Source organism: Cuculus canorus, chromosome 13 (assembly GCF_017976375.1).
Source record: "Cuculus canorus isolate bCucCan1 chromosome 13, bCucCan1.pri, whole genome shotgun sequence".
Classification (NCBI taxonomy): Eukaryota; Metazoa; Chordata; class Aves; order Cuculiformes; family Cuculidae; genus Cuculus; species Cuculus canorus.
In genome coordinates this window covers 2,694,081-2,720,170 of record NC_071413.1, presented here as the reverse complement: position 1 = coordinate 2,720,170, position 26,090 = coordinate 2,694,081, and the positions used below count along the sequence as shown (strand labels likewise).

Genomic DNA, 26,090 nt, shown 5'->3' with positions numbered 1-26,090 from the left:
ATTCTTACTTTTGGAGGAAGAGTTTAAGTAATGAATGTGGAAATATGAGGTTGTAAAAGCTTTGAAAGCTTACCCTCTGTCTTGGCATGGTCTCACGTAATCAAGTTTGTGGTGCAAAGCTGTTAGCAATCATTTCTATTCCTAGGGAGGATTGAGTTGGTATGACTGTATGTCTTGCACAGAGACTTCAAATTCACTAATTAATGCTGCACCTGCCAGTTACCTCCTTAATTATAAATGACAGACCTAGTCAGTGTGCTGATTAAAGATACTTTATAAAGTAAAACATACTGTACAGCAGCTGCTTTGTATGGAGTGGATGCCAAAGTAACTTAATTGCCTTGCCATGTAAAGAGTGTTTTTGATGGAAAACAAAAATATTTAACGCTTTCATGCTCTAACTTTAGAAATACAAATTAAATGGGACAGAGCAATATTTATATGCAATTTCCCATGCTTTCTTTGAAGCCCTACCAGCTGATTAATAAGTATAAAAACATGAATCCAGCGTTGCATCCACTGTCAGTAACATTTTTTCATGGATTTGATTGGAATCTATCTGTATTTGCAAAGTTGAACCTTGGTGTGGCCCTTTGGAGCTGTAATGAAGTACATTGAAATGCTTTGCAAACGTTAATAATTTCTCAGTGACCTAATGAGGAAGCTTTTTTAAACATTGTCATCACTTTCTAATCAACCTTTGGTTTTGGTGATTAAACTTGTTTGACTTCAGCAAAGCTGAGGAATTTTATTGCCTTTGGAAATAAGTGCAGGAGTATGTGGTTGGGTTTTTTTGTTTGTTTGCTTTTTCACTCCCAAACTCTTTCGTAAGAAAAAAAGCTTTTCAGGCTATTTGAGCTTTAACTTTCTCCCTACAATAGACTGTACGCGACCATGAAAATGAGAAGCTAAGAAATAGCTTTCTTAATCTCTTTTTCTTAATGGGGGTGAGTTAAATTTTGTGGCATTTGTGTTTTGAGTAATTGTGAGTATTAAATTGTTTACAGCATGGTGGTTTATCTGAGTGCGTCAGGGTGGCTGAGTCGGGTGTGTTCATTAGCTCCGGGTTGGCTGCGAGGAGGCAAGGGCTGTAGTCAGCCCATTCTGGGCAAGCTGGAATTGGGGGCAGCTCTTAGGAAAGGGAGTGTGCTGTATGTGAGTGCCGTAAGGAACAAAGTCTAAATCACCCTATTTGCTCTCCTTCATACAGGTTTTGCAGAAATGAAGGGCTCTTTCTAGATGAGTTTTGTTGATGGAGTGCGTGCGAACCCTCTTTGCAGCATGCTCTGGAGCCGTGTGTTCAGATAGTGCACTCTAGAAGGGCTGTCGGTTTTACCTTCTGAACTGATATGTCAAATCACCTCTTGGTTTTTTTTTTCTTGTATTGTTTTCAATAAAATGAAGTATCTGTAGTGTTTTCTTCGTCCATGTCTTAGTTTGATCGCTTCCTGCTGTTAGTCCCTTCCCTTTACCCACTGAATCTTTATTTTGCTGTTTAAAAAATCAGTTTTTAATTACTTTAGGTGATCTTATTCCTGTTTCATACCAACTGGCAATTGCAATTTATCTGCAAAGTTTGTTACCACCTGCAAATGCCATCTGTGGATCTCCTGAACATACTCAGTCCTGCTTCTCTTTCTGAATAGCGTCAGGGCTAATTTCAGTCATTGCGGTATCCCACTAATCAAGACTTGCAGTTCATTGCTGTTTATTACTTTAACTTCTGAGAACATCAGCCTAAATTGACGCAGCGCTTCTCAGTGTGGCGATTGGAGGGTTTCCCAGCCCTTGAAAAGCTCATCTTTTTATCTTTTTGTTTATTCTTATTTCCTGCGTTAGGCTTTTCATTTTTTTTGTTAGGAGTAGTCGTTGGGTTTCAGGTCACATCGTCGTGTTCCTCTCCAAGCCAATTTGAGTTGATTTTGGAGAGCAACAGTCTTGAGAGGGATTTTTATCAAATATTTTACTATTATTCAGATAGTACATCTGTTGCTTTACCCTTCAGCTGATCCTTTCAAAACTGTACAATAAAGCTGGCTGCTTTTGATTGACGAGGCTTACTTGTGTAATTCCCCACGCTGCTTGTTTCCCGATTCACATTCTTTTCATACTACACTGATTTCCGTTTCTTGTCTCCCATCCTTTTAAAATGGTATTTCTCTGTGGATAAAAATTACTTTTACAGAATAATTAGTATCTGGATTGCTCTTGCCACTTCACTGATAATTGTTTTTCTCTAAACAGTGCTGCTCGAGTGCTCTGACTTTTCAAATGATCCATTTCGTCATCGTTGTAGCATTCTAATTGTCCACGAGCCTTGCTGGTCCAGGATAAATGTGTATAATTTCTTTGACTTTTACTTCAGTAACTGTTTTTATAAATCTTTGCATTGTAACTGCTTAATTTCCCTTGTATTTCTGTTTTTAAGCAATAATAGTGATTTATATCAGTTCATTGATTTGCAGTTTCTACCAGCAAACACTTTTAACTGGATGCATGAGTGGGGTGATTTAGTAAGTGTTTAAAAGTGCTGCTTTTTCCTCTCGTCTTTTTGATGTAGGTGTATTGAGAAATAGAGCCAGCGCTAACTAAATCTGCTTGACAGTGCTGCACCAGAGGTTTTTAGCATCCTGATGTGGCTTCATGGGAAAGTTAAGTCTTGCCTGCGAGGGGGAGTGTTGATAACCCTCACCAGGCATTTCTTGTTTTATACTTTATTTCATGCACTAGCATTGAGGTCAGCGATGCAAACTCCTGATAACGTTTTGAAATAGCAGAGAGTCCAAGTTTTCTTTTGATCAGGCATGCCGTGTGTTTTTCCTCCAAGGGCAGAGCTGCAGGTAGGAAGGTGAGCTGCAGCCCAAGGAGTGCCGGCGGGGACTTTGCGGCAGCGCTCTGACGAGGCTGTACCCCTCCACGCTGCCTTCTGGGGCGCAGCTCCTGGGTCGAGTGCAGAGCGCTCGGCTTCTCCTCAGCCTGGATTGGAGAAGGCGCTTTAGTGGAAGCACCCTCGAGTGAAATACTGACTGCTGTGCCTCCGTTCTTGCATTTCTAAAATTCCCCTTCTCAGCTCTTGTTGTTAACTGTTTTCTTCAGGTTTTGTATTCCCTGCAACCCGCGCCGTGTCTGTCTGTACGCCAGGAAGGAAGAGAGCTGTCTGTGTGGAGGAACAAAGAAGGGAAAACAAACCCAACTGCTTTGCTAAAACAGAATAGGGAAAAGTGTAATCAATATTAATGCTTCTTAAGAGCTAACAGTGAGTGAAAACCAGGCTGATTTTGTTTTTCTGGCTGAGCACAGCTTTGCCTGTGTACCTGCTGGAGCTGTGGATGTCAGAGCGTGTGGCCGAGACCCTGTGCCGGGGGGATGCCGGGTCTTTGTCCTACAGGGACAGCGTGGCACGGGGCACAGTCTGCTTTCTCTTACTGCCCAGGGCGTTGTTGTGGCCAGATCCTTTGATTTCTTTGTGGTTTGGTTTTCTTTACGAGTTGGAACATGGGAATATTATTCCCTTCTTAAAGCTGGTCAGGTCATCTCAGTGTTGCTCTAACTGTCGGTGTCAGTGCTTCCTTTCGTGTTCTTAGGAGCTGTGGGATGTGCTGCACACGTTCCAAAGCTTGCTGTAGTGCTTTTACGTGCAGGCCATAAAATATTACTCATTTCCCCCCCAATGTAGGTGTTTTTTCAATGTAAAAGCCGAACATCTGCTATTGCAGGTTCAGTACATAACTGTCTCAGTTAAGACGCATGAATGGAGACCGGTGTTTAAAGGCTGTTATTGTATAGTGACCTAGAAATTATACTCCCTCTCTTAACCATTGTAATTCTTTCTGTGCTCTTTTTTAGGGGAAGTGAGCTTTCTAATGAGTATTTGTCAGCAGTCTTCTGCTACAGCAAATCTTGCAGGGATTTCAGTGTATAAACATTTCCTTTGTTACAGTTTTTTTCTGTGCTAGTACAGAGCTATGCTCTCCAAGGAAGAGTTTTATTTGCAGAGAGGAATAAAGCAAAGGTTACCAATGGCAAGTTTTCTGTGTTTTGGTTTTTTTGGGAAGCTCTTGATAGTATTTCTTAAGTGTTTAATTGAAGCACTGCCTCTGGAGGTATAGGATTTATAGAGAGCCCAAAGAACTTTTCCACCTTTTGGGAATGCCTGTGGTGGGCTTAGCTGAGCAGGAGCAGTAAGGCTGTGTATTTGAAGTAGATTAAATAGATAGTTTAGGGCTTGGCTTTTACGAGGAACAACTCTGAGCGTCTCCTCAATACTTTATTTCTGATTTTCTAAGTCTGATGGTCTGTGCGTTGCTTGTAGTTATTCTGCTTCTGCATGACCTGTGTGTAGCACTGGGAAGTCCACTATCTCATACCCATCATCCTGCATCCAGCGTTGTGCACATAGACTCCACCGTTCTGTTCCTCTGCTTGACGTGACTTCAGCTCCAGCCCTGGTTACCTTTTCAGTCAGTTCAGTTTCTTTTAAATTGTTGTTTTCTCAGAATACATCTTACTCTGGACTGCATCAAAAGGAGCGAGGAGTCTGAGTTGACATGTATGCTGCTATTTCTGTCTTTCAAAGGAGAAGACAGAAATCTTAGGAAATGTGGAAAGGGAGTAATATTAAGGTTGTTGCCGGAGCCTGTCTGTGATACCAGCCAGCCCATTAGTACTGTCTGGTTTTAAATCAACCTTGATGCTTTTTAATCTTCTTCTCTGATAGTGCGCAATTCCTTTTGGATACCTAAGAGCTTGCATTTTTTTGGACAAAGCCAGGAACATCTGCTGGTATCTTGTAGAGTCTCTTGTGTTGTTCTTTCTAGCGGTTCTTGCCACCCTCGTGTTTGGATAATGCTTTGCCATCTGTTAGTGTGATGATATTGTAATGAGGAGGGAGTTTATTGGCGATTTTCTGACAGTGTTAAAACATTGCTTTTGTGTCCCTTTCCCTCTTTCAGCTCTACGTGCTTTGCTGGTGTGGGTATTGTCAGCAAGAAGTGGAGAAGACTGGTGGGTCTGTATTTTAATGCAGGAGATAGTCTTTAGTACAGCGTGTCTTGCTTTGTGTCAGTACTTGCTGTCTTCTGACACCCTAAGAAATCCTCAAAATGGTTGTTGGCTTTCACTTAGAGATTCCTCCTGATCCTTTTAAAAACCACATTAAATGAATGCCAGTAGTTTTTTGGCTAAAGTCAGGTTCAGTGCTCAGAAATGGCAGCTGATTGTCATTATCTGGCCCTAATATGTGTGGGTTGATAGGATGTGTAGTCAGACAGCCTGGAATACCGCTTTTGTCGTCTGTGCTGTGTGGTGTTAACTTTGTATTTCCTTTGTCAGGAGAACGATTACCTGACATTGGAGCTTACGTTGGGACACACCTGTTGCTTTCTGTTATAGGTAATAGTGCAGTAAGGCACAATTCTTCCAAAATAGCTTCAAAACACAAACAAGGACAGATGTAAAGACTTCAGTAACTTTATAAAACCATTCAAATCTTAATAGAATCATAGAATAGTTTGGATCAGAAGGGACCTCAAAGCCATTCCAATCCCACCCCCTGCCATGGGCAGGGACACCTCCCACTGCCTCAGGGGCTCCAAGCCCCATCCAACCTGGCCTGGAACCCCTCCAGGGATGGGGCAGCCCCCACTGCTCTGGGCACCCTGGGCCAGGATCTCACTGTTTTACTATAATTTATGTAGGTATAAAGCAACAGAAATGGAGAACTAGTTTTTTATAATGTGTAATGAACATAAAACCTATAATACTTGTAATATATATTATTGTATTACTATTAGTATATATACTTTTAGATAGTATATTACACTTGTATATAATAATATATTATAATATATGAGCTATTATATTTATAAAAGCACGCTGATGGTTCTCATGTGTCTGCCTATTCTGACAAGCTAATTGGGCACTGTAAATGATCCCGGATAGATGACAGGACAGGCTTAGGGCAAAGAATTAGTACAACATGAGGGAGAATGCAGTCCTGGCAGTTACAGTTCAAACAGCTTCTGCCAGTAGATGGACATGGTGCAACTGCCATTTCTGCAGTGTTATCGTAGAAAATGTTTGGTACAGTATTTTTTATTCTGTATTTGAGAGAAACAACAAATACACAAAGCGTCACAAAGGAATGACGATAAACTAGTTTCTATTCCAGCAGTAAGCCTGGAGAAAGTGAAGTAGCTCCTAAAGGTCATATTTGTATCCAAATATTTTAAAAGAGCTGAGCATGGGCTTCTCCAGGCTGCTGTAAGAATTTAAGTGGGAAAGAGAGGGAGAATGCTGTTAGCAAAATCTAGCAGCAGGGTATGTAGCAATATCAGATGTCTGCAAATCAAAGCAGCTAGAAATCAAACTAAAACTGAAATACATGTGCTTATTCTGATCTCTCCTGGCTTTTATAGACGGTGAATCGCTTGCAGATACGCTAGGAAATGTAAGGTATGTAAAAGAAGTGCTGATGTGAAGACAGCCCTCTGCACCTTGCAGTTCAGCGGGCTTTTTCTTGGACTGAATATCTGTTAGTGGCCTCGTGCAGGACCGGCCGGTACAGTGCGTGGGGTGGCTTCTCGGTGTGAGCAGGGTGCTGAAAGCTAAAGCTTTTGGATTAATCTGTGATTATTTTAAAGGAGACGATGCAGTCAGGTTGCCACACGTCAGGAAGCTGGGACCTCATCCTTTGGGCTCGCTCTGCTAGAGGTGTTCAGGTCATTCTGAGGCGTATACGTATCTGTCTCCTTGAGAGTGTCTGCAGCTGATTAGTGACAGCGTTTCAAATGTGTAGAAAGTGTTTGGGAATTAATCCTAACTGGAATTTTAATTTTTTTTTGTAATGAACATGCTATGAATGTTTCTTTCCAACGGAGGCAGTTTTGCACACTGGACTGTGCAGTAAGAGAAGTAATCTTGAGTTGGGAACTCCAGCCAGAATGCTGAAGAAAGGCTGAATTGGGCTACTTCAGGGAAAGCTGAAATTCATTTTAGAGCTGATGCACTGGAAAAACAGACAACTGAAAAATCTGCCCTAGAAGGATTAAAAAATGCAAACACAAAGTGACCAAGTGGAAAAAGTTGTTAAATACGTGGAATATTGTCTGGAAGAACGCTTAGATGCAAATGAAAACTTAAACATAGGAATGTGTATCAGCAATTAGGTTGCAAATATATCAGTTGTTAGCTATTCCTGAAAGAAACGTATCTAAGCCATCAGCTGCTATAAATTCTGTTCACAGTTTCTCTTTGGCGTTTGTGATTTTGATCCATCTCATTTGTACCTCTCTGCAGAATGCAGTTCTGAAAACTAGAACATTCTTTTATCATGTTAGTATTACGAGGCTTTTGCTCCAGAGTCCTTTAGAATACAAAGAAATGTTGCTTAATGGAATTCTTACGGTAATGTCAAATTTGTAACAAATCTCTTAAGATTTGCTGTTATGAATTCTTGTGCAATGTACTGAACAACAGCTTTGAAATGGTTTTAAACAATGAGACCGAGTTTTTATTTGGTTTAAAGTGGAAACACAACATGATTAATAATAAATTGCAGGAAAAAAAAAAAGAGGTTTTAGTTTTGTCCAACTGTATTAAAAACTTTAAAATATATGTTTTGGTGTATTTTTAGGCAGGCTGTCAGAGCTGTTCATCTTACTGATGGATAAACGGAGGACTTGGTATTTCATTCCTGTTCAGAGGATTGCATTGAAGTGGAGTCAGTAGTAATACTGCGATCTTTCAAAGTTGGTGGCAGAATCCACACTGGAGTGATTAGGTTGTGATTTGGTGAAGCATCTTGATTTTCACATGTGACATCACATACCACTGTGAATTTAGTTAAACCAAGTGGAAGAGTGTAAAATAAACTTGGAAGTTTTAACTAAGCTGACCAGCTGACTGGGATTCTTGGTTACTAGTTTTTTATTACTGCGCTCCCTTACTCTTTTGTTGATGTTTTTTGTGTTTGATCGATGGGGAAGAGCTAACATGGAGCATTGCTTTATTATCTGACTTAGTGTTTCACACTGTCTTTATAATGCAAGTATTTCTGCTCTTCCTCCTTTTCTTCCATTGCTACCTCAGGAGAATATTGCTTGCAATACAGTTGCCACTTTTTATGAGTGGAAGATCACTCTTCAATAGTTGGTGCTTCAATCAAATTGTAGCTGTTAAATTGCAAAAGCGCATCAGAGTTCAAATCTTTTCTTAAAAACATAGTTTCGCATCTTTAGCCATCTTCAGCATTTCCCAATTGCTGTGAAAATCTTCAGAGTAAGAAACCAAGTGGGTAAACTAGACTGAGTAGAAGAACGTGGGAGAGTTACATAGGAAACATCAGAAGAATGTAAACAGCTTTGGTGTTTAACGCAAAATAACTCCGGCTTTTTCACTGGAGTGGAAATTGTGATGAATTGTAAGTGGTGAACTAGAGACAGTCCCTTATTTAAGTCCCTTTGTTGACTAAAAACGAGGACTGTTTTTCTTGCAAACAAATAGAAGTGCTGGGCTCTTACGTTTTCTTTCTAATGGCCATAAACAATGAGCTGCTAAATTTTTTCCTGGCCACTTGGGCACGATGCAGTTCCAGGAGTTCAGTGTTGCTTATTTCCATTATAAGACAAAATGATGACTCCTACTGTTCTGGAAGCCAACTATTGACATTTCTAATGAACACTGGTATTTGCTTGGCTGGAGTTATAAAACTATAGGGGAAGGATATTGAGCCTTTTTATGGCTGAAGTGCATTCTCTGTAGGTTTTTGCTAATTTACGTTGCCAGAGAATCTAAAAATTCTTGTGCTTTCACCTCTTCCTGCCAAAGTAAAAATTAGGCCGTTGCTTCTGTTCATATCAATTTACGAAAAGGTGGGTTTTTTTTGTTTTGATAGGTGGGGAGAGACATGATTCAATAATATCTGGGATCATATCTTCCACTTGGGTGATCCTTCTAATTAATTTATGACTTGCTGTGGCGTTTTTGCATGTAGCCTCTGCAGTGATTAATCAGAATTCTGAGACTGGCAGCCCATAACAGCATTACAAAAGACAAAGCCAAACCTAAAAATTGTAACCAGTGAACTTATTCCCCCTGCCTGAGAGTCACTTGCAGGGAGAAGTATTCCTAATCTCTCTGAAGTATCAGATGGAGTTGGAGTTTTTATAGCTGAGTGTAAGTTCTGCTGTTGGTGATGCTGGCTAGTGAGAGTTCTGTGGAAGGGACCATTCCACGTGGCAGTGATGGTCAGTGCTGGACTTAAGCCTTTTTTGCATTTAAATTGGATAAAAATGAATACTGAGCCGTGCTATCTGCTAAGGAGCTCCGCTTTTATGGTAACTACGATGGTGGTACATAATAATCGTTCAAAGATCCCCACTAAACTGGGAAAAATTGAAGAGCTTGAAGAGGATATGGAAAGGTCTTGGTGAGAATCATCTTTACCTCTCTTTCTCCTTGAGCTTTTGTTTTGCCTTCTATACTGCTTTTCTATATGTGACAGCGCAGAAATTTTCTAGTCAAATGTGCACTTCATGGGCAGTTTTGCCTTCCACCAGTATAGGATAGTTCTTTGCAGAATCTTCCCAGTGGGAGAGGCGGCTTCATCGCTGAAGCTGCATGGCTCCATGGGATGGGTAGGGGATGGCAGCTCGTGGGAAGCGCGTGTGAATTTGTTTTGCCATCTAGTCAGAGGTGCTAAATGAGTGAAGAAAAGAAGGGAGGCAGAGCCTTGAGTGCTTCCGAGAAGAGCTGGGAAGTCTGGCGCTCTGTACTAAAAGTCGTGCCGACTTCTGAGCAAGAACAAGACCAGCAAGGAGGTGCACATCTGGGGAATGTGGCAGCTTGTCAGTAGGTGTGAGCGAGTCAAAAGTACCGGGAAGATGACCTAGTTTAATAACACAGAGAGGATGGAGGATTGTGTGAAGCTGCTTCTTTTCTTTCTCTCAAAGTAGAGAAAAAATCCTCGGCCTTGAAAGGAAGATGAGCTGCTTTTGTTCCTCGAACGAGTGATATAGTGTACGTAAGAAGAGATGTTGGAGGGATTACAGCTGGAATGGAATCAATAATGGATTACTATTAACCATAACCAAAGAATTAAATTAGCAGCGATGTGTTGTAGACTACACAGTTGCAGGAGGCAACTAATTCCGACAAAGTGGGTGAAAAACAGCTTCTGGAAAGACCGGAATTTTCTTATTAGTGTGTTGGAAAATGAGACCCACTCTTACTTAAAAGGCATTAATGTGATGAATAAAATCCAGCACATTTGTGGGCATACTTTTAAGAAACATTTACTTTACAAGAAACAGTTCTTCTGTTCAAACAATGCAGCTAATTGTAAATGGTGCTGTGGAGGTATTGCTCTAAAGAGCATATATTAGCATAAATTACCGTTGGCCATAAATTAGCTGGTTTTACAGTTGGGATTCTTCTGATACCAGAAGAATTCGTTGAAACTGTAAAAGAGAACAAAAATGGAAAGCGCTAAATCTGTTTGTGCTGTTTCTGGAATATTAAAGTACTTGAACGTGTGAGGAATGAAGGAGGGGGAAAAGGAGGTGCCCTTAGGAGAAACAGAGAATGCAAAAGTTGGAGGTAAGGGAACTATAAAATACAGGGTATGGAAAGAGGAGTGGGATTTTTTTGTTAATTATAGGTGAAATTAGCCAGGGAGAGAAGATAAATGATAATTGCTTTGAAGTCTGCAACAGTGATGGGAGGAGTGCACAAAAGGGGCATTGCAAAAGGGAACGTATAACGAGATGTTTTTCTGTTACTTTTGAGTAGTGCTTTCACAGATAAATATAATTTAAAAAAAAAAAATCTGTGCTTTTGTGTTTGAGAACACCATAAATGTTCTCATGTTGTTGTTCATGCCTCAGCCTGGTAACTGCTTGGAGCATAAAGGAATACGAAATGAAAAATGAGTGCGCAGGGTTGGAAAAATGATGCAAATCAGACTCTGGTCACCTGGTAGCATGGCCAGCCTTGGCATGCGCCTTTGTTACCCTGCACCTGCTGAAGGGGCTGGGCAATTGCTCCCACCGCTTCTGCTCTTCCTCACTGCAAGGGTTAGAAATACTCTCCAGTCTCCAGCCTAATTTATTCTTTCCCCAACTGGTCTTTGTGCTCTTATAGTCTAATGTTTAAACAGCTGAGCTCTCCTGCTCTCTCTCAGGAAGCAAAATGCACAGGATCCTCAAAACTCTGGCTCTTCCAGCCATGTTTCCCCCATGTTTTCTTTACCCTGGATTTTTCACACTGATATTTGTAGCTGTGGCAGCTTTGTGTAATCTCCTGTTTTGAGAAAGAGAGTCGAGGACAAGAGTGATAAAACATTCCTCATAGCTAATTCTATTGTTCTGATAGTAGTGGACATAATTACTTTGTCTGCGGCCTTATTAAATGTAACACTAAAGCTAAACTCAAATGTTTCTTTTTGTTCTTTTCCAAAGGATTCATCCCCCTGAATTCTTCAAGAAAAAATATGCGGTGGATGAAGTCCACTATGTGAACGAGGTGAGTTGACTGTATCTCTGAATGTTTTTTTGTGAATACAAAATCAATACGTGGCGATGATTTTGCTTAATTTCAGACCTCTGAGCCTGATGGAAACAGGAGTCGGTAAAAGAGGACCCAGCGAGAATAACAGTAAACATTCATTACAAAGTATTTAGTACTTTATAATGAATTCATACCTGTTTTCTATGCAGTAGTTGAGGACACAGAGTACCCTGTTAGTTCTTATTTCTGTGTGATATCACAGCTTTTTGGCTCATATTTCCTGTGTCTTTCAAATGATAACAATAGACTTAAGATTAATTTATAGTTGATATTTATGGCTTTAAAGAACATCATGAACTTAATCACTGTGTTTCTGTCTAAATATTTTGCGATCTGCTGACTGTTGTTGCAAGTATCGAGTGACACTGCACCATCTGAACGGTATCGGAGGAGCATTTTTTCCCTCTGCAGCTTGTTTACTTTGTGTACAGTGAATGGTGGTGAAATTGGTATCAATGTGATTATAATGAAGGAAAAGTGAAAAATAATAGCAATCTAAAACTTTTTTTTAGATATCCAGTGTCTTGGCTTCGAAGAAACCTGCCGTGCTCCTTACTTTGGTGAGTAAGATTACGATCTTCATCACATTACGATGAAGAACATCTTTCTTCAATGGAGAAATCAGTTTAGTCATTATTGCTTTGTGCTGTCGTTCCCTACCTTTTCCTCCCCATCTTTGCCAAATTTGAAGCCACCTGTATAGTCACCTAGTCTTCTGGCTTCTCCATGGTCTCAAGACTTGTAAGATTTGGCCTCCCAGTCTATGTTCTCTCTGCCAAAAGCTTTGTCTGTTTTGTAAAGCATGACAGGCCTGGCTAGTGTTGGCCATGCTGTCTTCCAGCTGATGTACAGTGACTCCAAACTCCATATTTCTGTTCTGCTGCTCTGGTCATGTCATAAGCGTGTTTGGACCATTCTGTGGGAATCCCACAAGGATTCATGGAATACTTTTTCTGCATTGAGTGGGTTGGTAACAACAACTTCTGGGAGGAGGGAGTGATATCGCGTGCCTGCCAGGTATTTTGAATGGTGCTTGCTTGTTTCTCTGGAAGAAGGATGAATGAATGGATGTAAAGCCTGCAAGTTTCTTCTTCTCCATCCCCTCTCCCCCAGCTTCTTTCCTTGACAGAAGTTTTGTAAACTTCTCACTATTACGAGTATCTGATTTCTTGTTTCCAGTCTATATAAAAAATTATTTGCTAATTCGGAGCTTTCCCTTACAGCCAATGCAGTGGAAGCTCCTGGGTTTTTTGTTTTCCCATGACAGTTGCCAGACGGAAGTCTTAGAAAAAATCCCTCCTTAAGCAGTCACGTAGCATGAGATCTGAGACCTGAACAGAGGCCCTAAATAGTTGTCAGTCTTTCTTCTGCTTGTATTTGTATGCATACGCACACATACACACACATGAAAGATGATCCTATAGCTGTTTCTGTTTTCTTTAAGAGAAATGAGTGGGAAAGGGAGTATTTGATTGTTTTGTGCTTCTTAACTGTTCATTTCTGCACATCAAGTTGTTGATTAGTTGTCACTCTTTGAGCATCCTGAAAATTAGGCAATTTTCGCCTAATTCCTGGCTGAGAGGATGGAGCTGTGATGCATTCACATCTCTCCTACTGCCAGGAAGAATTCTACAGAGAAGGGAAGAGCACTTCTCTCTCCATTGGCTGAGCAGAAACATGGTCCTCTCCTCCTGTGGTCTCATTCCAGACACTGTACCACTGCTCCCCAGGGTTTCCAGGGCATGTGTTAGAAGGTCTCATGAGCTGTGTAGCAGCCAAAATACTCTTGCTAATGCTACTTGCTTGAATGAAAACCTGTAGGGGAGCAGCATGTGAATTCTGACAGTAAGCATTGCCAAGGCAGTGCGTAGTAATTTATTTTGAAATGAAATTACTTTAGAAGAAATCTTGCCTGGTTGTTATTCCCTGGCCCTTTATTATTATACAATTCTCCTAGCTCCCTCTCAAGGCATAAGGGAATTAGAAATCAAAGCTTGCCACTTTCTTAAGCAGCACATCCTAACGTGAATTCTTCGCTGGTCTCCTATGAAACAAATAAGTTCTAATTCGAACAAACAGTTTGGGGTTTTTTTATTTCTAGTGATTCAAGTAAACCTATACATAAGTTTTCCTAAGGATTTACTGCAGTCAGGTTCTCCCTGTGATTTAAATTTTCAATACTTGTGTTTGGCTCAGAATCATGATCCTTTTAATCTTTCCTCTCCTAGCGCGGTGTTAACACCGATAGCGGAAATGTCTCCAAAGAAGCTTCGTTTGAGGGAATCAGCCAGTAAGTGACAAGGCTTTCTTATATATTAGTTATTGCTGTGCTATATTGAATTCCTTTTATATTTCACATTAAATGACGTTTTCTCCTAATGACAGGATGTGGAATGGCGTATCAAATGTATCAATATTTCTTTGGAAATAAATTGATTGACGTGTTTCTGAGTTACATTGATGTATTCTTTTGAAATCTCTTGCACACAAGGTCACCCAGTGTTTCTCTTTCTCTCTGTTTGCTTTAAGTATTTAATACCAAACAGACCCATCTCCTTGCCTCCATTTCCACTTTTGGTATTGGAATGTTTGATTTCAGATTTCAGAAAAATGAACTTTTAAGAGTAGCTTCTTTGCTTAGTGACTTCCTTGTTCAGCGTTAAGGTGACTATTAGGGATTCTGGGATGCACGGTTTTCTGTAAAGATGTTCCATTATGGATATAAAATAAAAGATCGCCTATCTGCCTAGATGTGCTTTTTTCAGTGTCCCTTGATACTGTCTTTTTATGAAGTTTGGCTGCCAGTGGGGTGAAGATGTCCTCCTGCATGCAGTATTTTGAAAAGGCAGTAAATAAAAATACATCACCGCATGCTCTGGGATGTGAGGATGATGACCTCAATTTTGAATGAAATACAACTGTCTATTCTGTTATGATATCCTAAAATGAGATCATTTTCCATTTTAGCTCAAGTCTATGGCAAAAAAGGCACAAAGCCTCCCATTAGAAACCTGTCAAAATGAACGCTCAGGCTGAGATGTTAAGTATCTGGCCTTTTTTTTTTTTTTTTTACGATCCTTCACTCCCATCACCCCACTGTATTTTTTTCCCTCCACCTATGTTGACAGCGTATTAATTATGCAGTCATGATCGTAATGCACGGAATATTCTGCAAGTCTGCACACTCATTTGTGTATCATTTGTGTAGTCTGAGAGGATGCTCTCTGCTGGGATCATCTTTTCTCTGTGTCATGTGAACTGAAATCTGGACTGTTGATTCCATAATTACTTTGTTCTCCCCTCTGCAACCTAAACGGAAAGTTAATGATTCTGTCAGGGATGTTGGGGACCAAGCTGCAGACATGTAGGTGCTTTTGGCTGGCCAGTGAGTTAAATATAAAATAGTCCAGAATACAAGCAAGCCATTTTTAATGAATGTTTGTTGTCCTCTCTGCTTATACAGCAGTACGATGTTCTGTTGTTTTAACCAAGTAGGTTCTTTCTGCTGCTTTGACCACCTACCTTACGCTCTCCCATACGGGTGGACTCCAAAACCTGTGTGGAGCAATACCTCCAGTTCTGAGACACCTCCACGTGAAATATAAACAGTTATTAACTCCAGCAGTCGTTCATTCTGGGAATGATTTACAAAGGTTTCTTTAAAGTACCAAAAAGCCCTTTTTTTACCCCCCTGAATGTCACTAAACACTAGGGTTTTAATTAGTAACACATTCTGTTACTTGTCAACATTAAGGTAGGAAGCCACTCCATTTAGCTCTTGATCTGAGATTTTAATGGCATGTCTCCTGCTACACTTAAAGGGATTAATGATATTTTATCGCTGCCTTCCCAGTTTGAGGTAAACATGCTGTCAGTGTGCTCCGGGAGGAGTGCTGCTCCATTCTTTAGGGGCGATTTCCAGCTGTTTAGCAGATACTTCTCTTTTGAGACCCACGCTATGCTCATCTCTTTCCACCTCCAGGTACCAAGTTGTTCATTTGGCTGCCTTTGATAGATCTGGTTGGTGTCTTCCCCTCCCGTGTTCCTGGTATGGAAGAGTACGCGTTGGTTTTGGGTTTGGATGAGCTGAAGAAGTCCTCTCCTCAGATTTTTTGTAACTGTATATAAATCAGTCCATTTTGTGTTTATTTTTGACACAGACCCAAACCAGTTTCAGCATTTCTGCTTTCCTGCTTCTCCACCTCTCCCATATCAAGTATTTCCTCCTTTACATAAATGCATCTGTATTGGATATATTGATGTCTTCTGAGAGGACTAAAACCACAGAGCTTGTACCAAAGGATGTGTTCGTGCAGAACGCCTTCCCTCCCGTCTGCCCGTGACTGCACCTCGTTGGCTCTCTCCGCTCTCCTCTCGCCAGGCTCTGGTCTAGCTGTGATGCCGTGTTTTATTCCTGAGTCTTGGTTGTTTCAATTTTCTGGCTACCTGGCCAAGATGTATTTCCTTGCTAGGGCCCCTTTGTGTTCTTCCTGATCTCGTTTGTCATTTTTCTCCTAGATTGACTGTGCCCTGGTGCAGAGTGTTTTTTGCAGTGGACAATAATAGAAATAATGTATCATTTCCTGAAAAAAACAGAATCGTGTTCTTTTTGCAGGCAGTTCATCTGCTCCTGTCAGAACCTGCATTTTTCTTGACCTAATGATGTTGCTTCCCTGCCTCACTTTTTGATTCATAGAATGTTTCGCGTTGGACCTCAAAGCCCATCCAGTCCCACCCCTGCCACGGGCAGGGACACCTCCCACTGGATCAGGGGCTCCAAGCCCCATCCAACCTGGCCTGGAACCCCTCCAGGGATGGGGCAGCCCCCACTGCTCTGGGCAACCTGGGCCAGGGCCTCCCCACCCTCAGCGTGAAGAGTTTCTTCCTAATATCTAATCTAAATCTCCCCCCTTTCAATTTAAAGCCATTCCCCCTTGTCATACACACAAGCTGTATTCGTTAAACTGTAAAAAAACAGTCTCGTTATACGGTTGTGTTATACAGGAGGTGTAGAATTCTGTCTTTTCTTTTAAACTAATGAAATTGTCTCGCATGTTAAAGGACAACTGAGTATGAAATTCATTTGGACATGCCTTTCAGTGTAGTATTTCTTAGCTCTGTGTTGATTAAATGGGAGCATTAATACATTACAGATTGCAGCTGTAGCAAAATGTCAATTTGTTTTCTTCCTCAAGACCACCTATCTCGTCATCTAAGTATTGTCAATTTGCAAATTGCAGGAAAATGTACGTTGGATTGCTCTACGCGATCCTCTTAACATTAGGGCAGCACGTGGTTTTTAAGAGTAGGTTGTCTGTTGTCTCTCTTGATGAAAACTTTGCAGGGAGGGCAATGCAGGGTGATTTTATGTAGGACTTTGTGCACAAATTATGTGAATTAAACAGCATTTGTGTCCTCCCGTTGGTGATGACAAGCTCTTCCCCTTGGGCTTGTTATTTAACCAGTAACTTTTAGGCTGCGGTTTGCTGGCTGCCTTATTGGCCACTGGAAGGGAAGCGTAATTTGTGTCATTGGCTTTACAAGTCCAGCGTTCCTAAACAGGATCCTCCGCTGCCACGAGCGAAGCGGTTTCGAGACAGTTCAATCCGTAATCAGTGGCTTCCTTGAAAAAGCTTTCTGCAAGAGTTCAGATTCTTTTCCAAACCGGAATTGATGCTGTGTCCCAGAGGTCTGAGATCTTCTTTTATGCTTGGCATTGTATGAGAAAGCCTGTCTATTAGGTGAGAGCTACAACTGCTGCTTGGCTGATGACCTCCTGCCTCTTCTCCACCCCCCAGCACCCTCTTGTTTCAGTCTGGCTGCCTCACTCGGTGTTTAATTAGCTTCCACAACTGACAGCGACTAGAATTTTAAGGAGCTGCCACGCAGTACTTGATCCCGGTCAGAACATAAAACTTGCATTGCTGGCAGCACAAAGACAGTTCAAGAAGAGCCTTTACATCCAGGAAAGGTAAAGCCCAGGGACTGTGACAGAGACGTACAGCGCTCAGCTGAAATTGCTTTTCTAAAAGAGCATTATTTGAGGTATTATAAGCTTATGCTGTTGTAAAATTCCCCTTGTCCCCCTTTCTGCTTTTTGTTCTTATTAATGCTCGGATGAGGCACCACTCTTCTGTTGTGAGGTTTATAGTTTTACTGTTTGTCTCATGCGATTTGCTCTTGGGCTCATCCATTTGTGCTTGTGGTTTCAGTGGGCATATCACGTTCTTGAGAGAAGACAAGTGTGTTTTCAGTCTAAGTTAGCTCCTTCCGTACCTGCCCTTCCTGCCCTTTATTTTCTTCTGTTACTTGGTAGTAAGCACAATTTGTGTCCTGTTTGCGTGGGGCTGCTGTTGGAGCTCTCTGCGTTGCCGCAGGGTCTCCTTACACTCGCCTTCATTGATCTGTGTTCTGTCTGACACCGTGATGACAAGGACTGAAAGGCCTCGTGTCGGTTGTTGCAGCTGCAGTTTAATTCTGCCGCGTCCTGGCTTTCGGCAGCGCCGTCGCTCGGTACGGGTGAGCTTTCCTGCCAAACAGGGAGCTCAAACTTATAGGGTTTAAAAATTTTTATAGGTTGGTTTTACTATGGAATTCGTCTATTTTCTTCTGTATGAATTGGTGTTTAACTGGCCCTTCCACTCCAGAATTAACTCCACGTGGATGTGCATAGGTAACAATTGGTGGTGGCGACTAAATTGCAAAAGTGCCCTTCTCCTTTGGTTCTAGGAGACTTTCTTGTTTCCAAGTGACCAACTTTATTCTATACTGTTGCTTTCTTCTGTGACTTGTGGCTTTTTGGATTGTGTCGCTTTTCCAGAGGTTTCTAATCAGTGACGATAATACAGAATAGCGTACAGCTTGTCCTTGTTGCATGTTGTGATAAGTTGTTGTTTTCTATCTTGGAGTAGGAACACAAAGCTATTAACCTTCACCTTGTAAGGATTTTATGAGCATATGCTTTTGAAAAAAAGAAACATCGGGCTTTTTTATGCTATATGTGGATGCAGGAAGACCCTAGTACAATTAAAAGTGACTTCTAAATAATATTTTTAATTGGATTTGTGCTTTAATTGGTCCCTTCCGAGGCATGAAGAATGGTTAATAACCTGGAATAGATTTAATTTTTTCTTCAAAAATGTGGGAAAGCGAATTGTTACCTTCCAACATCCCCCTGAAGCTCGTTTGGGAGCCTTGGAGCATTTTAATTCTCTTAAATGCCCAAACAGAAGAGCCAGCAGTCCTGAGTCAGACAAAAATACCTTTGATGCAGAACGGATTTGAATTGTAAGGAAAACACTCTTTGAACAATGCTTGAAAATCCATTTGTGTTCTACTTAATTAGTCAGCTTCTTACTCTATTGGCTACTGTAATGTTATTGTTTAGAGAGCCTCAGAATAGTCCCAAGAATACAAGAATTGCTGCTGTAGAAAATAAATGGAAAAATAGTTCAGTGCATGAGGCCAAGGAGAGGTGGGGGCTTTTGCTTCGCCTCTTCTGTCGATCAGAAAAGCCAAGGAGAAGGGGTTTTCCTTTTCACTGTCCTCTGAGCAAACTTGTTTATCACGTGCACAAAAATCAGGAGATGCAAACCAAAGCATGAAATTAGCAATTACTATGTTTAATTTCACCAAAGGGTGTTTGAGGACCAAGGTTAAAATCACAGACGAATTTGGGAAGGGACTCTGGATGTTAATGTGGTCCAACCTGCACTCAGAGCAGTGAAGTGATAACATTTTATCTCCGTCAGAAGAAGTTCAGTGAACACGTCTGGAACACACCGTGACTGGTTTCTGCACATGCTTAAACCGACGTGTCTGGTTTAGCCTCATGCATTTCAAAATTAAGTACTTGCCCAGTGAAGCTGAGTGTGTGCGTTCCCCTTAGTGGGATCTATGCAGTTCTAGACCAAATTCCAACACAGTATTTGCTTTCAGAAGCTTTCACACCCTCAGAGAAGACAAGGGAAAAAGTAAATATGTTGTCTCTGCTGCTATGTGCCAGGCTGGCTTCTAATATTTGTATTTTTTGTTTATTGTAGATTTAATGTGAACAACAAAATCCTTCATCCTGAAATTGCAGAATGGTGAGTAGCATAAAAACTTTCTCTCTTACTGCTGGCAGAGGGGTTGGAACTGGATGGTCTTTAAGATCCCTTCCAACCCAAAGCATTCTATTATTCTACAGTCTGTACCATTGCCTCAGAGAAATTGCCTCAGAGAAATTCCCTTGGCAGAAGCCTCCGACTATATTACATAAGTTTTAATTTTAAGCTGTTTTCATGTTATGGAATATAAATTGGAGTAATAGAAATAATATAAAGGAGTCAAAACAGGGTTAGGTAACAGCATTGAAAAGTAAAGAATTTATGTAACATTTCTCAATGTCTTCTTAATTTCATTGTGTCAAGATATATTTTTTTAATAGAGTGGGTTAGGAGTTAAGTCATATTTGTGTAAACGTGAATTTGCATGAATAGGAAAAGAACTGAGGATAATTCATATTCTAGCAATGAAAATCAAAGAAAGACAAAAACTGTGTCTGAACAGGTAATATTTAATAAGGTATTATTCGCTAGGATTTATTTTAACAGCATTGATTTTGTTATTATTCATGTAATACTTTATGATTCTTGGGGAATTCTGCTGTAGCCAATCTAGAGCATAGGAGGTCACAGAGTGTGACTGAGCGTATTGGTACCTTACGGAGCCACTGCATTTTACTGGCTCTCCTTACTGGTCAGCAGTGCTGCCCTTGTCCTCAGGAGCGCTCCACAACAACAGCTTTATAGTTTCCCATTTAGTAAATTAACTGAAGAAACAACATAGTGGATTTTTGTTAATAAATTAGTTTTTATCTAAGCTTTTTTAGTATATTAATCTAGAAATGAGGAAGCAAATCCTTACTTAAGACTGATAAGCTCAAAAATCTTTGAATGCAAACAGGAAAGTGTACCCTGACTACCGCTGTTGTAGCTTATTGTATTATTGACTACCACATATTATTCTTTTTAATGTTTATTATCAGCACATATGCAGAGAACATTCTGCTGTCTTCATCTACAGTTAAGTGCCAACTTCAAAATTGTGGAAGTGTTTTTTGAGCGTCAATGTGATTTCAGGTAGATTTGTTAATAGGTCCCGTTTCTGTTGCTACAGCCAGGTTTCATTGCTTGGCATGGCATAAAAAAGTTCTCCAGGGGAAAGTGGGAAAAGTTTGCTTAGATTTTGTTGCATCACTGAGTTGTGGAGGGTCCTGGGGATGTGTAGGAGTGGGACTCATAGTTTGCAAATCCTGCTGGTGAGTTCAAGGGGCAGCGCGAGTGCCTTGGAACATAGAAAGCTCAGTGTACCAGTTTTTAATTTTGTCTATTCTGTCCTTTCAGAATTTAGACCCTTCCTTTTCCAGAGCAGAGGAGTTATCTTAGAGAATTGGTTTCTGAACGTAAGAGGAGGGGCTGGTCTAACTTCCAAGCTTTCCTCTGTAAGGAAGCACTACAGCGAGAGCAATGGCAATTTTGCCTGGGTTAGGGCTGGAGGCTTGGTCCAAGTTAGCTTTCATTCTGATTCCATCCGCCTTACCAGGGTGTCACTTGATAAGCTTTTCTCCTCTGTGGTTTGGGTTAGAGGGAGGATAAATCTTCAGGAAGTTCAGGGGTGGTCAAACATGAGGTCTGTGCCCTGAGGTTGTACTGAGATAGATGCAGGATCGAGGCGGCAGGAAGGCAGCCCGTGGAGCTCTGCGCTCGGTGTGGAGAGAATCTGTTCTGTGACTTGGAATGCTGATCTTGTCCTCCCTGTGATCTCACGGGAGAGAGATACTCGGTATGTACCTTCCCTCCACCTGGCTTTCAAGAAAAGGGAGTTCTAAGTTCCGATTTGCATGCAAAAGTGTTTTAAAAAGGTTTTATTGAATTTGGTGGCTTTCATTTTAAGTCAGAAATATGTTAAAGGGCGTTGTTACAATTTAAGTGTCTGGTGAAATCAATACACGAAAGACAGGCCCTGTGTATTAAAAACTTCCTGAAGTGGAAATTTCCTTGGAATGTCAAGTTATTGCCCAAGAAACTTTCTTTGCAAAGCAATAACATTTTTAGAGTTAAGAATGTTTTTCTTTTAGGAAGGTGAATTTTTGGGGGTTTATATTCTAGGGTAGGAAATGGCTTCATTTGAATCACGGGCTTGCGTGGATGTATAGCATTTCAAATTCAGCAAGCTCTGAACCACTCTGTTTTACATGATACTTGTCAGAAAAACTCTGCTCTCCACCGTGCTGTCAAAACTGCCAGCGAGAGGCGAAATGGCTGAGCTTTCTGAACCAGCCGGCGAGAACCGTGAGCTGCAAAAGGCAACTCTAGTGTTATAAAGGCTTCTAATAAAATGCAAGGGAAATGGTTCAATACTGACAAGGGGCAAAGCGTTTGTGGTTAAGGAGCTGTTGTTTCCCTTGCTTACTCATCCTCTTTCAAGATCTCAAGATTTTCTGACTTGCTGTGAAATGTAAGGATAAAACATAAGAGTGTTTGACCTCAGACTGTGTTTCAGCACTTTGAAGAGGGGGTTTTCACTTACTTTTTTTTTTTAATTGAGTGAATGTGTTTTCCAACACATTTAAACACTTCAATTATACATTTCAGGGCTCCCATTTCAAATTTGGTACTGAATGTACATGCTAAGTATTGATTTCATTCTTTTGAAAAGAAAATGTCAGCTAACAGAAGACAAACTCCAAATTTGTCCAAATTATCTCCCTAGTAATCAAAAGGATTTTTTTCTACACTAGCTATTAGCAAAATGCCCTTTTGTTACTTTTTACCAGTATCTCTCTACCATAATTGTGGTGGTGCTAGAAGGCTAAAACGTTTAGCAACATACAGCTCGGTTTTTGCCTGTATAGACTGTCTTTTCCTGTAACTTCAATGAAAATGGGATTTGATAGTATTCTGTATTTTGCATGACTTGTTCTAATTATTTCTTCAGGGGTAGTGATCTGTATGTTAATGTCTTAAACCTGGGCATATGCTCTTTGTGTTTTCACATGGTTTAATATTTATGTTGTAGACTTCTTAGTGTCTTTTTGAACTGTTTCGAGATGAACTCCCGTGTTTGGTGTTCATGTCTTTCAGAATTGTACTGTAACGCTTATCCTTTGCATACGTGTGTCGCTAGGTTTATTTACTTTGATGCTAATTCAGTTATCGGGTTTTTGCGTGAAAGCATAGATCTGCCAACTGTGGTGGAGAAATTTCTATAAATAAAATGTGCAAAGGTAATGGCAGACGTGAAAAAGGGCGAAGACAAGGCAGGACCGCAGAGACTCTCTGCGTGGGCACAGCTATGCTTGTTAGGTGGTCGGTAAATGTGATGCTTCCAGAAGGATGAGGAGAAGTGGACGTACCCAGATATCTTCCATGCACGTCGCAGAAAGCAGCATTAAGGTTGCACGCGTGTATGAAAACCCACAAAACAAGACAGCTGACAAAGGCTGAGCTGATAACCAGGAGCAAATACTCGTAGCAGCGTGAACAGAATGGTGAATCCACACAGAGGAGCATACCTTTGCTGAAACATTGAGGAAGGCCCTGGCTTAGGAAAATGTTGAGTTATGCAAGTTTCAGCCTCATAATTGCCTCGAATACTATGTGCTCGACCACTTGATTAATGGAAAATAGGTTGTGCGTGAAATTTGATATCCAGCCACTTAAAATGCCCAAACTTAATTTCAAGACTAAAATGATACTTGTTTGTATTAAGGCTTCTCTCTTGCTGGATGGCTGACACGCGTGAGATCACCTGCTCGTATGGCAAGTGCAAATAAAAGCACAAAGTATATGGAAAAGAGGAGAGTGAGGGTGAAGAAATGTTTTTACACTGGTAAAATGGAAAATAAAAAGAGAGAAGTTAAACGTTTTGGATCAGTCCTGACAGCAGGAGACTTGTGTTTCCGTTTTAACTTGATTGCATGGAGTGACTCGCCTGTTAATCTGAGGACGGTCTTACATGCTGAATCTGTACATTTTTGTAATTGCATTACCCGGAGCTTGGAAATTAATTGTTCCCATTAAAATATTATCGAATGTATGCAGAGTGTGCAGCTGGTCCAAGAGGTGGTTTTAATAGAACATGGAAGTACAGATTCTTGAACAGATGTGGTACTTTCTTCCTAGCTTTATCTTGAAAGTAGGAGGAAAATATAGAATCACATTTGATTGGAAGGGACCACAAAGCCCATCCAGTCCAACTCCTCTGCAGCGAGCAGGGACAGCTTCAACCAGACCAGGTTGCTCAGAGCCCCGTCCAACCTGGCCTTGAATGTTTTTCCTCATCTTTCCTACAAACCCCTTTTAAATATTGAAAGGGTACTTCATAAAACCTGTGGAGTACTTATCACCCCAAGGGTTGCTGTATGGTGTTAACCACAGCGCTTGATTAGACTGCTTTAAACCTCGTGCGGGAGACTTTCTTTTTATGCCATCAAAACTGCGAGAAGGTGGTGAAATACAGCACATGCCCTTCTCCTACCTGGATGTGCTGGTGGGAACTCTCTCAACAGTACCACAGCAGACGGTGTGCGAGGCCAATGATGTTTTGCAGTCAGTGTCTGGTAGAGGGTGAAGTTGATGGTGCTCCCTGCACAGTGGTACACCCTCCCTCTCTCCCCAACTAGTGTTTGGGTGGTGGATTTTGTTGGTCTCAGAATGACTCAACGTTTTCTGCAAACTATTTGAGTGCTTGACCTTGCATAAATGAAGGCAATGTCTGCGGCTGAGCATGAGTTTGTGTATGCAAAGAGATACCTGAGAGAAGTTATGGTCTGAAATAAATACCTTGACCCTGAAGCCTTATGACCCAGCCACGTTTGAATACTGTTTGCGCTTGCCATCGAGCAGTCACTAACTTGTATTACTACCACATCCCAATGAAGAGATTAGACAACTAAATTATGAAGCAACCTATCTTTCAGGCACTTGCAGATGGGGGATATGTACTGTATATTGAAAGTAATATAAAGGCACATCAAACAAGTATTAAATTATCCTGCTAGAACATGCAGTCTTCCGAAGAACAGGATTAGTAAAAAAAACCTATAAGCCCTTGCTACCTCATTCTATTATAATGTGAATATATTTGAGGTGCTGTTCTTCATGTCTTGGCTGTAAGGCAGAAGCAGAAGTTTGTTTCCTCACCCGTGGTGAGCAGATTATACCATCCCAGTGTAATGTTTTCCACCTTGGTCTGCGTTTTGAAACCTTGTGCTTCTCATTCTCGATGCGTGTAATGATTATTTTGTGTCGTATTCCAATTGACTACGAATGTCAATCCATTCCCCTCTGCTGCGTTTCTGTTTGTAAGAGCGGTTTGATTGATATCAACATTTTCACTAAGGTACCTTGACTCTTGGCGGAGAGGTTCTGTTTGAAGGGAGCGGTCGCTGTCTGTGAGAAATGCTCCTATCGCACAGCAGAAGCACTGATGGCTGAGAAACCTGTTTCTGGACTCATTAAAACAAACTACAGGAGCAGAAATACAGTAAATAGTTTTCTACAGCAGTGTGAGCAGGAGGATGTTGTAATAAAAAAAGGAGTGTTTTGGTGGTAGTTACAAAATACAACAGTTGTATTTATAACGGCTGCAAGCTCTGCAGTGGAGCTGGAAAATAGAATTTAAATATTTTCATGCAATTCAGTAGAAGTAGTTTGGTTCTTTGTAAACAATAAATACGTATTTCACAGCTGCCTTTGAGAGGGGCATGAGAAATGTTAGGAAATCGGTGTGTGTAGCAGTGGAAAGAGTAGGTGATTTTTAATAGACGGTGTGGAACTATCTCTGCTTCCCTGTTCGTGGCACACTAAACAGCTGCTTTTGTTTGAAATACATGGTAGGAAGCAGTGTGAGTAGATAAGAGTTTAATGGTAAGTTTTCCAGATGACTTCAGAACAGAGTACCAAGACTCATGAATAGACACAAACTGGGTGTCTTACAAGGCGTGAAGAGCAGGAAAGGGGTTTTGAGGTTTTTTTTACCTCCAGAAGCACGTGACAGAGAATGGACGTCATAACTGCAATTACTGTTGCTGTGGTTTCTGAATTTCATGTTTTGAGGGTTTTAATACCAAGCAAAAATAGCATTTCTTCACACCCCCCTCTTCCCCCTGCCTTTTGACGTATTGCAAATTTGTGGGAGCTGGGTTTATGTCGAACAGAAATTCTGGCGCTCTGGGAATTTCATTATGCAAACTAGTTTCAAATCGTATTTAAAAAGTAAATCAAGTATGCTTGTAGACATGGTCTGCTTGAAGTGGTGTTTGAGCCATGAGAAATGCAGAAATGCATTGCTTTTATTCGTGTTGGATTGCAGAATAAGCTGAAAACGTGCTGGTTGGACCACTCGTTTATTAATATTGCAATAATGCAGGCTGGTGTTTGAAATGCTTGCGACTTCCCTGGGTAAGATTGTTTTGCTAATGGTGAATCAATGCCAACAAAACTTTGCTATCATGAATACTGTAACAGCTCTTCCCTCTC

General features: G+C 40.9%; 1 protein-coding gene across 4 annotated transcripts in view; it reads left to right on the top strand.

Moving 5' to 3' along the window:
• PEPD (peptidase D) overlaps positions 1–26,090 on the top strand; it is a 131,644-nt gene that overhangs the window by 19,945 nt on the left and 85,609 nt on the right. For all 4 annotated transcript variants that reach the window (XM_054078737.1, XM_054078735.1, XM_054078739.1 and 1 more), the window contains 4 exons: positions 11,457–11,520; positions 12,078–12,125; positions 13,794–13,855; positions 19,608–19,652. In XM_054078737.1, coding sequence (XP_053934712.1) covers positions 11,457–11,520; positions 12,078–12,125; positions 13,794–13,855; positions 19,608–19,652 — 219 coding nt within the window. The remainder of the gene's footprint in view (positions 1–11,456; positions 11,521–12,077; positions 12,126–13,793; positions 13,856–19,607; positions 19,653–26,090) is intronic.